The 12,043-nt window shown below is 37.2% G+C and overlaps 1 protein-coding gene and 2 long non-coding RNA genes across 5 annotated transcripts in view; 2 read left to right on the top strand and 1 right to left on the bottom strand.

The window, feature by feature from the left end:
- The window catches only part of LOC116716739 (gastrula zinc finger protein XlCGF7.1-like), a 13,751-nt gene extending 3,133 nt beyond the window's left edge, over positions 1–10,618 (bottom strand). For all 3 annotated transcript variants that reach the window (XM_032557561.1, XM_032557563.1, XM_032557562.1), the window contains exon 1: positions 10,350–10,618. In XM_032557561.1, the coding sequence (XP_032413452.1) occupies positions 10,350–10,517 (168 nt within the window). In that variant the 5' untranslated portion in view covers positions 10,518–10,618. The remainder of the gene's footprint in view (positions 1–10,349) is intronic.
- Positions 6,039–6,440, top strand: LOC116716741 (uncharacterized). Its single transcript, XR_004338612.1, has 3 exons — positions 6,039–6,107; positions 6,197–6,285; positions 6,364–6,440. It is a non-coding gene; the product is annotated as an uncharacterized LOC116716741 (long non-coding RNA).
- LOC116716742 (uncharacterized) lies at positions 8,099–9,399 on the top strand. Its single transcript, XR_004338613.1, has 2 exons — positions 8,099–8,931; positions 9,318–9,399. It is a non-coding gene; the product is annotated as an uncharacterized LOC116716742 (long non-coding RNA).
- Positions 10,619–12,043: the final 1,425 nt, after the last annotated feature.

Raw genomic sequence — 12,043 nt, 5'->3', positions numbered from 1 at the left:
TAGTGTGTATTTATAATTTTTCATTGCTGATATAAGAGGATGGCTGGAAGCATGGCACAAAAATGAAGACTTCCTGAAAAGACGAGAGTGTAAACTTTCTGGTAAATCCCGTTCTAATGTAAAATATGACAGATTACTGTAGTAAGGACATTTCTAGTTTACTACAGGCTATCACACATAACAATATTTGAGAATTTGGCAACAGTTGCTCTTTATTCCCAAAAGTTATGGGGGGAGGAGAGTAGAGAATGGATATTTCAGCTGCCTGAAATAATCTGTTCCCCTCCATAACATGGGAACAAATTAATTCACCAACAATCTTTATATATTTTTTAGCTGTTTTAGCTGCCTGATATAATCCGTTCCTCCTCTATAACATGGGGAAAAAATAAGCAAATCCTGTGAATTTTGAAACTGTTGGTCGTTATTTGTCTATATATCGTTTGAAGCAATTAATTATTTGATATTTTGAAATCTAAGATGGTTATAATAAATATGACTGTTGATTTGATGATCTTTATGTAATGTATGTTCTGTTTATCTTCCAAGTTACAAATATTTTGCAGATATTACATCTAACAATGCACCTTACGATATAAACACATGCGGTGATTTCTAGAAAGTCAAAAATCACCTGATGCTGTTCCTCCAATCAATTATGCAAATGTGCAGGTGTTGGGCAGATTGTTTATCACGTTTTGCTTTAAGTTAAGCCAACTATTACATTAACTCGACACTTTTCATAAATATAGACGGTGTGGAATATGAAACGCTCTTTAACTATAGAGTTAAAGGCGAATATCCACCGCAGTCAACGAAGCAAAGAAAATGTCAATGGAAGGAAAGAAAATGTCAATGGAAGGAAAGAAAATGTCAATGGAAGGAAAGAAAATGTCATTGGAAGGAAAGCCTCGTCGTACAAGATTGAAGGTAATTATCTTTATCTTCCAGAGTGATGCATTTCTACTTTAATATGTAGCAAATAGTGGAATGCATAAGTTATCTAAAAACAGTTGGATAACATTGAATGTTTTTTTGTTATTGATTTACTGCTGCATTTAATTTCCATTAATATGTGTGCACACAGGAACGTTACTCCACGTTATAATGCAGGAATAACGCACAGTGTTCTTGACTGCAGCTGTTATTCATGTGAATTACACTTTTATTCCAGTTCTACTTCTGAGTTGTGTTGCAGAAAGATTCCCGTACTTCTACATTCATCAATAAAAGAAACTAAATCTAGCAAAGTGGACAATTGTGAATAAAAACCATTACGTCAACAAATTCACAGACATTACTCCTTCAAATGAGCACTGTTTAATTTTTTCTCCAAAAGTAAACTTTTTAAATAAATATGCATTCTTCCTGTTCTGTTTATTGCATGCTTCTTGTTTCAACTTCTATGTATAACTCAGGTAGTAGTATACATTTGCATATTTGTAGAAATATAAATGTATTTTAATAATAGAATTTCATGCTTCAGTCGTATTTTTATTGGTGTCCTTTATCTTTTCCAAGGAAATGACCTCTTCTACGTTAAACACAAAGGCAGTTTGTCCTCAACAAAGTCAAAGTTGTTAAAGGTGCTGAGGAAGCTGAAAGAATATTTGTTGACTTCCTGCCAGGTGCACAAATAAAAACTACAGATGCATCTCAAGGAGATTTTATTGGCCAGGAATGTCTGTGGACATCAAGAAATGGGTACGTTACATAAGCAGTGGACTAAATAAAGAATTTTCTTTCGTAATAAAAATACAAGATTTAAATTTTAGGAAAATAAATGTGTAAGCCTTATTTGTTTTACCAATATGAAACTATAATTGTCCAATAATGTCAACTTTGCACGTGTTAAATTCTTGTTGGTTTTTGTGTTTCACTCACTTCCCAGGTGTCAGTGCTCATCCTGTCAGGCCGGTGCCCATCAGTGTACATCCCATAAATAAAAAGAAACAGTTTTTATTAGTGAGACTACATGCTAGTGCAGCAGTGCAGTGGTTGGTTGTCCTGCTTTGTCCATGTTCTCACAAAGGGCCTACATTTTGAACAAGTTGATGTATAAAATTAAGGAATGTATTTTTATTATACTAAATAATTTACAATATACTGAGAACATATTATTTTAGCTTGACAAAATACTGCTTATGAAGCTGCTACCCCCGCGACACGACCCCGGATAAAGCGGAGGAAAATGAATGGATGGATGGATATACTGCTTTCAAAGACTTTCCTGTTCTATTTTTTAAAAAAATTATTTACTAATCTATTAAGTCTTTCATTTAAGGTTACCCATCCCTTTGAATTAATTGGGATGGACCTCATTGGAAAACTGGCCGAAACAAAATCTGGACACAAGTATATTTGTGTCATGATTGACTATTTGACGAAGTGGCCACAGGCACATCCACTAAACACTAAACCAGCAGCTGAAGTTGCAGAATGCATAAAGTTTGTGCATCAGTTTGAAGCCCCAAAAGGATTTTGACAGACCAAAGACGAGAATTTGTAAATTCTGTAAGTATTTATTTTGAATCTCTTAGAGAAATGTAACACAATGAATGTCGTCCTTCACACTATTTTGTTCGATATGTTGTTTAAATATGCAGTCTATTTTGTCAGAGCTATTTGTTCATAACCAAGAAATGTGCAAAATTCTCAATATCAAACGAAGTCTGTGTTCCCCAACCAATGGGTTGGTTGAAAAAATGAATGGGACCATTCAAAGGTGAGTACTATCTCTAATCTATACATTTTCAAAGAAAGGTCACAAAACAAGACATGTATTTGCTAAACTACTTACAAAATAAGGCTAATTGTAAGAAATCAGGTGTTATGTGTGACATCTTACACTTTTCATGTATTTCAGAGCTCTGAGTGAGGCTGTGGATGGCCGTCCACACACCTGGGATGAGTATTTGGATGCTGTGATGTTTGGGATGCGCACCAAAAAACAAATAACCACACAGTATTCCCCAAACTTCCTCATGTTCGGAAGAGAGGCACGCTATCCCTCGGAAGTCCCTGAACATTACATGGTCAATCTTTCCATTTCATGGTATTGTATTTAAGTAAAAAATTCTATTTTTCAGTTACCACTTGAGTTTCTTCAAAAACATTTTGTTTTCTTGAGTAGTCAAGAAGACTTTGCATCTGAATTAAATTTCAGTGAGGTCACGAATTTATGTAAAGCATCTACTTTAAGTGCATCATTCACAAAGGACTTTATTCTGAAAAGGGTTTCAGAATTTTTTCTATAAATGTGAAAATTGCGTAAACCATTTCAAGAGACATTGTCAGTATACTCTTTTCCAGAATATATTGTGATATCTCACTGTAGCATGCCATAAATATGATGAGTGTATGCTTTCTAAATGACAGATTTGAACTGACACATGAAATATTAATTTTGTGTTGAAAGATTGACGGTGCTGTGGAGGACATCGTTGGAGTGGAGGAGTTGGCAGAGGACCTCAAAATACAGGAAAGCCTGAGGAGTAGGCCTGTCACGATAGCAAATCAACGATTAATTGTCTCAAAAATTATTGCGATAAACGATAATATTGTTTGAAGACCTTTTAACACTGATTTAATGGAAATGACGTAATAATGCAGGCGATTTCTTGCCAAAGTTAGATACACTTTATTTTCAAAAGAACACTAAACACTGGAGCTGATAAACAAAATAAAACCAAAAACAAAAATAAAATGGATTCTCAGTCTCCATTAACAAAAAACTCACTTGGAAAAAAAACACGAAACAACATAAAGTAAAAGTGGAAATAAATACTGCATTCAACCAAAATACTGCAGATTATGAAGTCTGTATATTATGTTGCCCTTCAGTAATAATTAGCTTTAAATAGAGAAGATGGGCACATCGACTACCTGATGCAATAATTCACACTACATGATTTTTTGCTCCTATTTTTCCAATTAAGACAATCTTAAAACGTTGGTCTTTCTAAGATTGTGTGGTGTGTTACGGTAGATCGTCGTTGCCGCTCCGATCTAAATCAGGGGTTTTCCCCGACTGGGATCTTAACGCAGCCTGTTGAATGTGACAGGCAGCCAATCAGAAAGCAAGGATTCTCCTCTGAGGGGAAATTACGGAGGGGAATCCCAAACAGCTGACACGGCGCAACCCGAAGTCCAGCGGACATTGGAGATGATATGTGGAAACAACATTAATGTTTATTCAACATGCAAAGAATATAGAAATGACAAGAGGAGGAGTTGGAGCGAAATTGCTACCGCAGTTGATAAACCCGGTAACTTTTCAACTGTTCTTCGTTAACGTGACATAAATAGGTTATAATAATTTTCATTCAGTCAGGACTTTACGCTGACACTGGCCACATGCATTGCAGGTAGATTGTAGTAAAGCATTGATTAATGCCTGGTTTTAAAATTAGTTCACTGAACTTGTAGCCATTATTTTGTGCCCATTGTTGGACACCAAACGGCCGGACCGAACCCGATCGAACCGTTATACCTAGGATTTCTGTCGGCTAATGTTTGGGTCTGTCAGGTTTTGAAAATGGGCCGAAAATCGGCTGGCAGCTCTAAGATCGTGTCGTGTGCGCTGGGCTTTACACTAAGGAAATGAGGAAGGGAGGAGTCAGTGGAGAGAACCGGAGTTTAGTCTTTTTTCATTTAGTGTCATCAACAGAAAGAGAAAAAGGCTGAAGAAATGATAATGCCGATAATTAAAATGACATCGATAGTTTTAATTTATCGTACCATTAATTGATTTACCGTTTATCGCGACAGGCCTACTGAGGAGCATCGTCAGCGACAGTGTTTCCAAAAACAGGAGAAAGCAAAGGGCAGAGCACAACACTTTGGCACTGTGTTTAAACCTGGTGACCGAGTGCGGAGGCAGAACATACGCAGTCAGCACAGAAAAGGTGGGAAATTGGATGCTGGTTTTCTCGGACCCTATACAGTCATCAGTATCCAAGGCAAAAATGCAGATATTCAAGATGATAATGGTGTGATATTCCGGAAGATAAACACTGACCATCTGAAAATCTGCATTAGAGAGAGTCCCCGACTGCCACATTGTTTAAAAATCAAGGAAGCAAAATAAATTTTGCTCAACCCCTGGCTGATGCAGCATCTGCTACCCAGAGAAAATCTCTAGCAGAGAAATGTAAATTTTATTTTAAATTCTCATAAATATATATCAAAGCACATAAATTTCACTTTGTATTATCATACACATGTGTTTCACAAAAACTGTCTGTCTTTGTACTGATATACTTTCGTCTTGTTTTAATGAAAGGAATAATTTCAGTCAGTGCAACAAACTGCTTGCTTTATTATTAATTCCTATGTAGAAAATAGCTGTATGAATCGTGAAGTTAATACTTTCTCAGACTCCAATCATATGATTTGCATTATATGGATAACATATCAAATGTTTTGTAAAATGAAATGAAATAGGTGTCATTGACAATGAAACTAATCTTTAACTTTTGTTTTCCACTCATCATCATCAGATGTGAATGATGCTTTCACTGGAAGAAACGTCTTTGTCCTTCTGTCAAAAGTGAAAGCATATACGCTGTTTTACTTTGACATGAATAAAATTGGTCCTGACATGGAACTGGAGAGTCAGGTCGGTACAATGACTACATTGTTTTCAATTATCACAGCTGTTACAGTATTTAACTCATCTTTTTTCTTGTAATACATTTGCAGTCTATTAATGCATTTCTGGCTGTCATGGTGAAGGAATACAACAGCCAGAACAAGACAGGCTGAGTTCATAGATTCATTTGCAATGACAGCAATGTGGCAGGGAAAAAGTCCTAGATTAAAGAAGGTAGATGTTACACATTCCACTGTGCTTCTGTTACTCTTCCATGTGTTATTAGTATTTTTGAATCGATGAAAAGGAAATGTTTTGATTTTTATATGTTTTTACAGATTTTTCTGTATCACCTATACAAAAATATAATCTCAGTGCCATGTGTGTGTTACTAAACATGTTTTGTTCTTGATATGAAAAAATCTATGTTTCTTTTTATTATTCACAGATGAACCCAATGAATTATGAAATAATTCTGGGAATCAACAATCAACACCACCACTGGACTTTAGTGGTAATGAATGTTTTTAAACTCTAAAAACTATATCTTACTTATCACACAGACAAAAACCACATGTAAACTGTGGAATGGCCACTTTCTAGGTGATCTACCCACAAGAGAAAAAGTCTTTGTCCTTGAATCCACTGGGGGAATCAAAACAAGACATCCAGAAATGTTTGCAAATCACAAGGTATGGTTAAAAATTTAAGTTTAACTCAAGTATGAAAATCAAATAAAGTTGTTCTTATTAATATATCTATATTTACAGGGCATTTATGAGGAAGAAGGGGTGCAATGTCTCACGTTGGACATGTGACCCAGTCAAGCATCCAAAACAAGATAGTTCATCATGTGGTGGATTTTCACTGAAGCTGCAGACATATTGTCACACAGTGTATGACTTTAGGATTTTGATATACACTGCTCAAAAAAATAAAGGGAACACTTAAACAACACAATATAACTCCAAGTAAATCAAACTTCTGTGAAATCAAACTGTCCACTTAGGAAGCAACACTGATTGACAATCAATTTCACCTGCTGTTGTGCAAATGGAATAGACAACAGGTGGAAATTATTGGCAATTAGCAAGACACACTCAATAAAGGAGCGGTTCTGCAGTTGGGACCACAGACCACTTCTCAGTACCTATGCTGTCTGGCTGATGTTTTGGTCAGTTTTGAATGTTGGTGGTGCTTTCACACTCGTGGTAGCATGAGACGGACTCCACAACCCACACAAGTGGCTCAGGTAGTGCAGCTCATCCAGGATGGCACATCAATGCGAGCTGTGGCAAGAAGGTTTGCTGTGTCTGTCAGCGTAGTGTCCAGAGGCTGGAGGCGCTACCAGGAGACAGGCCAGTACACCAGGAGACGTGGAGGAGGCCGTAGGAGGGCAACAACCCAGCAGCAGGACCGCTACCTCCGCCTTTGTGCAAGAAGGAACAGGAGGAGCACTGCCAGAGCCCTGCAAAATGACCTCCAGCAGGCCACAAATGTGCATGTGTCTGCACAAACGGTTAGAAACCGACTCCATGAGGATGGTATGAGGGCCCGACGTCCACAGATGGGGGTTGTGCTCACAGCCCAACACCGTGCAGGACGCTTGGCATTTGCCAGAGAACACCAGGATTGGCAAATTCGCCACTGGCGCCTTGTGCTCTTCACAGATGAAAGCAGGTTCACACTGAGCACATGTGATAGACGTGACAGAGTCTGGAGACGCCGTGGAGAGCGGACTGCTGCCTGCAACATCCTTCAGCATGACCGGTTTGGCAGTGGGTCAGTAATGGTGTGGGGTGGCATTTCTTTGGAGGGCCGCACAGCCCTCCATGTGCTCACCAGAGGTAGCCTGACTGCCATTAGGTACCGAGATGAGATCCTCAGACCCTTGTGAGACCATATGCTGGTGCGGTTGGCCCTGGGTTCCTCCTAATGCAGGACAATGCTAGACCTCATGTGGCTGGAGTGTGTCAGCAGTTCCTGCAAGATGAAGGCATTGAAGCTATGGACTGGCCAGCCCGTTCCCCAGACCTGAATCCGATTGAGCACATCTGGGACATCATGTCTCGCTCCATCCACCAACGTCACGTTGCACCACAGACTGTCCAGGAGTTGGCGGATGCTTTAGTCCAGGTCTGGGAGGAGATGCCTCAGGAGACCATCCGCCACCTCATCAGGAGCATGCCAAGGCGTTGTAGGGAGGTCATACAGGCACGTGGAGGCCACACACAATACTGAGCCTCATTTTGACTTGTTTTAAGGACATTACATTAAAGTTGGATCAGCGTGTAGTGTTATTTCACTTTAATTTTGTGTGTGGCTCCAAATCCAGGCCTCCATTGGTTAATAAATTTGATTTCCATTGATGATTTTTGTGTGATTTTGTTGTCAGCACATTCAACTTTGTACAGAACAAAGTATTCAATGAGAATATTTCTTTCATTCAGATCTAGGATGTGTTATTTGAGTGTTCCCTTTATTTTTTTGAGCAGTGTATATTTTGAGACATGTACAGTGAATTACTTTCTTTGTTACTTAAATTTAAAGACATTAAATGAAGCTGTTCATTTCAGTTTGCAGAAAAATCCTATCAAAAGAGGTTGTGGATTTTCCTGTTTCCAGAGAGGCGGACTACACCATGAGACTTATCCTTAACATTAATATTCTTATTTTCAGTGTTTATGACAATTGTTATCATGATTACTATTATTTGTATGTTTGGCTAAAACATCTGTACTTAGCCAAACTTAATACATTAACATGGACTCTGAAAACATTTATTTAAGGAAATTGTTTGTCTACAAATTAATAAGTACAATCATTTCATTTTCTATATTTTTTTCATAAATGACTGTGTTGGTGCTTAGCACATCCTGTGCAACAGTTTCATACACACCCACATATATACGGTCACGATTGTACATGTATAATCGTGTGTGTGTGTGTTTTTATACTTTTGTTGTTAACAGAGGACCTAAAAGACTTGTGTCACTTCTGTGGAGAGATGGAAAGTGACACGGATGTGAACTGGGTAGGAAAGTTTTTAAAATTATTCAAAGACTTAGTGTTAGTAAACTAAATGAAGAGGACAAGTTTTATCTAATCTTATCTTGCGTAAACAAGCTATGATATGATCCTCCAGCAGTTGGAATATAAGGGAATCTAAAATGATTGATTGTATATTGTAATTGTAAAGACATATTTTTCTAAAAAAAACCTGATATTTTTGGTTTCTTTCCTAGATCCAGTGTGACGCGTCTGAGGTGGTCCCATCATGCATGTGTGGGAAGCCCAACAACTGGAACAACTTATCACTGCTTTGCCTGTTTGCCTTAGTTTAGAATAGAATAGAATAGAATTCAACTTTATTGTCATTGCACTGTCACAAGTACAAGCAACGAGATGCAGTTTGCATCTATCCAGAAGTGCTCTACGAGATATAAATATTTATTTACAGATGTACAAGACTATGTATGTATGGACTATAAGGGGTTATAGCAAGAGATATAGATATTGTGTATAAATATAAATATGGGAGCTATATGCACAGATTATACAGATTATACAGATTATACAAGAATGTTAGGGAATGGATTATAGATAAATAATGGCAGATAAAATGTACAGGTTGTATGTGTGTGTGAAGAAAACAGTCCATGATGTGTGTGTGTGTGAGGATAGTCCATGTGTTATTGTTGTATGAGAGGATAGGGGAGTCCAGTTTGCCTTTGTTCCTGAGTTTGCTGTGGTGTGCTTGTTTATGTATGTTGTTTAATGGTTAATAAATTACATTTTGAAAACTGTTTGATATTTATATTTACAAGACTTTGATATAAGGCAGCTATGGAAAAAAGTTTAAATCCCAAGGCCCCTCATCTTTGAGAAATAAAGAGCAAATGTTTCCAAAGCAAAGTTAAACACTTTCTTGTAAATTAATTTGTTCCTGTGTTTTGGAGGGGGAACGGATTATTTCAGGTGGCTAAAATATATGGTTCCCCCTCATAACTTTGTCAAATAAAGAGCAAATGCTACCAAACTTGCATGATTTATTGTTGATGATGAAAGGAATAAACAGAGTTAAAGATTGTTGGTGAATTAATTTGTTCCCATGTTATGGAGGGGAACAGATTATTTCAGGCAGCTGAAATATCCATTCTCTACTCTCCTCCCCCCATAACTTTTGGGAATAAAGAGCAACTGTTGCCAAATTCTCAAATATTGTTATGTGTGATAGCCTGTAGTAAACTAGAAATGTCCTTACTACAGTAATCTGTCATATTTTACATTAGAACGGGATTTACCAGAAAGTTTACACTCTCGTCTTTTCAGGAAGTCTTCATTTTTGTGCCATGCTTTCAGCCATCCTCTTATATCAGCAATGAAAAATTATAAATACACACTACGTGTTGAAAAACTGTGTTTTGGTGACTGACTTTTATTTCTGTCAGGCGGAAGTGACAAAAGTTGGAAAAAGACCGATTCTCTTGGCGTTTAAAATAACACAAAACAGCGTAAAAAAACCTCGTTTATTTAATTATTTTTACAATTTTGTAAACAACAGCTGCCGATTAAACTAAATGTTACAAGCTTGACATGATTAACTGAGTTGTTTTTACCGAGAAATCGATCAGAAGCGCCGTGAAAATGGTCAGATCCGCCTCTCCGGCTGCAATGCGCGCTCCCGACACAAGGGGGCAGATTTTCACAGGGGAACACAAGAGCCGGTTTTTAGTAGCAGTCCAGAATCACTGACCTTCTTCCACCTAAAAGGAGAGCAGGAGAGCTGGTCCTGGTCCTGGTCCTGGTCACGGTTCTGGTCCTGGTCCTGGTCCTGGTCACGGTTCTGGTCCTGGTCCTTGTCCTGGTCACGGTTCTGGTCCTGGTCCTGGTTCTGGTCGCGGTTCTGGTCCCGACTCTCCATCGCAGCCCCAAATTGCTCCAGATTCTGGTTCTGTATCGCTCACACCACCGGACCGGAGTCACTGATTTCTGAACGCACGAGGTTCAGGGAGCATGCGCAGTAACTTCTTCTTCCTCTTTTTTATGGCGGTTGGCAAACAACATCATGTGCATTAGCGCCACCTTCCAGACTGGAGTATGGATCAGATGCGTTTACTACCATAATCTCCCCAAAACACCCGTTGTTTTTTAAAAACTAAAAATAATATTAAAATCACCAAATGATATCTCAAACAATTCCCTTATATCTAGTTTACTTGCATTCCTATCTAAATTTTTAATTAACACCACTTTTATGAACATTATTACATTTTAACGTATATGTTGTATTGTTTCTATTTGTTCACAATATTTAATCCTGTATGTCCAAATCTGGATATAATATCATCTTCTACTTTTTTTTTTTTTTTAAATTCTATGACATTTTCTAAATTCCCAACTTTTTAAATACTATAATGAAACCTAGCATTACCTCCTCTATCCCATTGTTCTTGCAATTTCTTCTTAATGTAAAGTTTTAGAATATTCTTTATCTCATTTTTATTTATTTTAATATTTAAATCAACAATATTATTTTTTGCAGCACTTTTAGCAAAACTATCAGCCAACTCATTTCCTACCACACCCAAGTGGGCAGGAATCCAAACTAGTTTTACTTGAGATCCATGATTTTTAATTCTGAATTTGAGAGAATTATATCCAATATAATATATTGCCTTCTGAATTTACCTTTTGAGTATTATTAATGTACTTCTTCAATCTGAACAAAGTATAGCCTTTCTCTCTCACACACTTCTTCAATCCATTCTAAAGCCATTAATTCAACTTTTTTTTATTATTTTTATTTTTTTTTATTAAACATTTTGAACAAGTGTACAATATCACGTGGCATGCACATACGTGAAGAAACAAGTCTTACAGGCTTAAGGCACACATACAATTATGATAATAAAAAATAAAATATAAAAAAAATGTAAACAAGTAAAATAAAATTATAAATAAATAAAATTGATCAGACATCAAACAGAGGGATAGCATAATGACAAAAACAAACCGAAAAAAAAAAAAACAGAGACAAAGGGCCTTTAGTTTTCAAATAAATTCACAACATTATAGGCGTCTAAAAGTTGTATTTATCCCTGCTTGTTTTTCATCAGTTTTATGGTTCTGAAGTGATTTTTGTCCATTAAAAGGTTTTTAAAAGCTGAAAAGTCAGGATTTCTATTCCCCCATTTACAGGAGTGAGTGAAGAATTTGGTGAGGATCAGCAGGTTGAATGAGGTTCTTCTGTCTCTGTGGGTCCAAATATTAGATCCTCTCTTTTTAAGGGACGATGGAGGAAAGTTTGGATGAGATCCAGTCCTGAAAGTTCCTCCAAAATGTTCCAGTTTGCAGACAATAGAAAAAGAGACGATCTGTTGTTTCAGAGTCGTTGTCACAAAAGGTCCAGCTGTTGGTATCAAAGTTGAATCTTTGTCTTAATAATTC

This window comes from Xiphophorus hellerii, unplaced genomic scaffold (assembly GCF_003331165.1).
Source record: "Xiphophorus hellerii strain 12219 unplaced genomic scaffold, Xiphophorus_hellerii-4.1 PGA_scaffold_85__1_contigs__length_250000, whole genome shotgun sequence".
NCBI lineage: Eukaryota > Metazoa > Chordata > Actinopteri > Cyprinodontiformes > Poeciliidae > Xiphophorus > Xiphophorus hellerii.
This window is presented reverse-complemented; position numbering and strand designations above follow the sequence as displayed.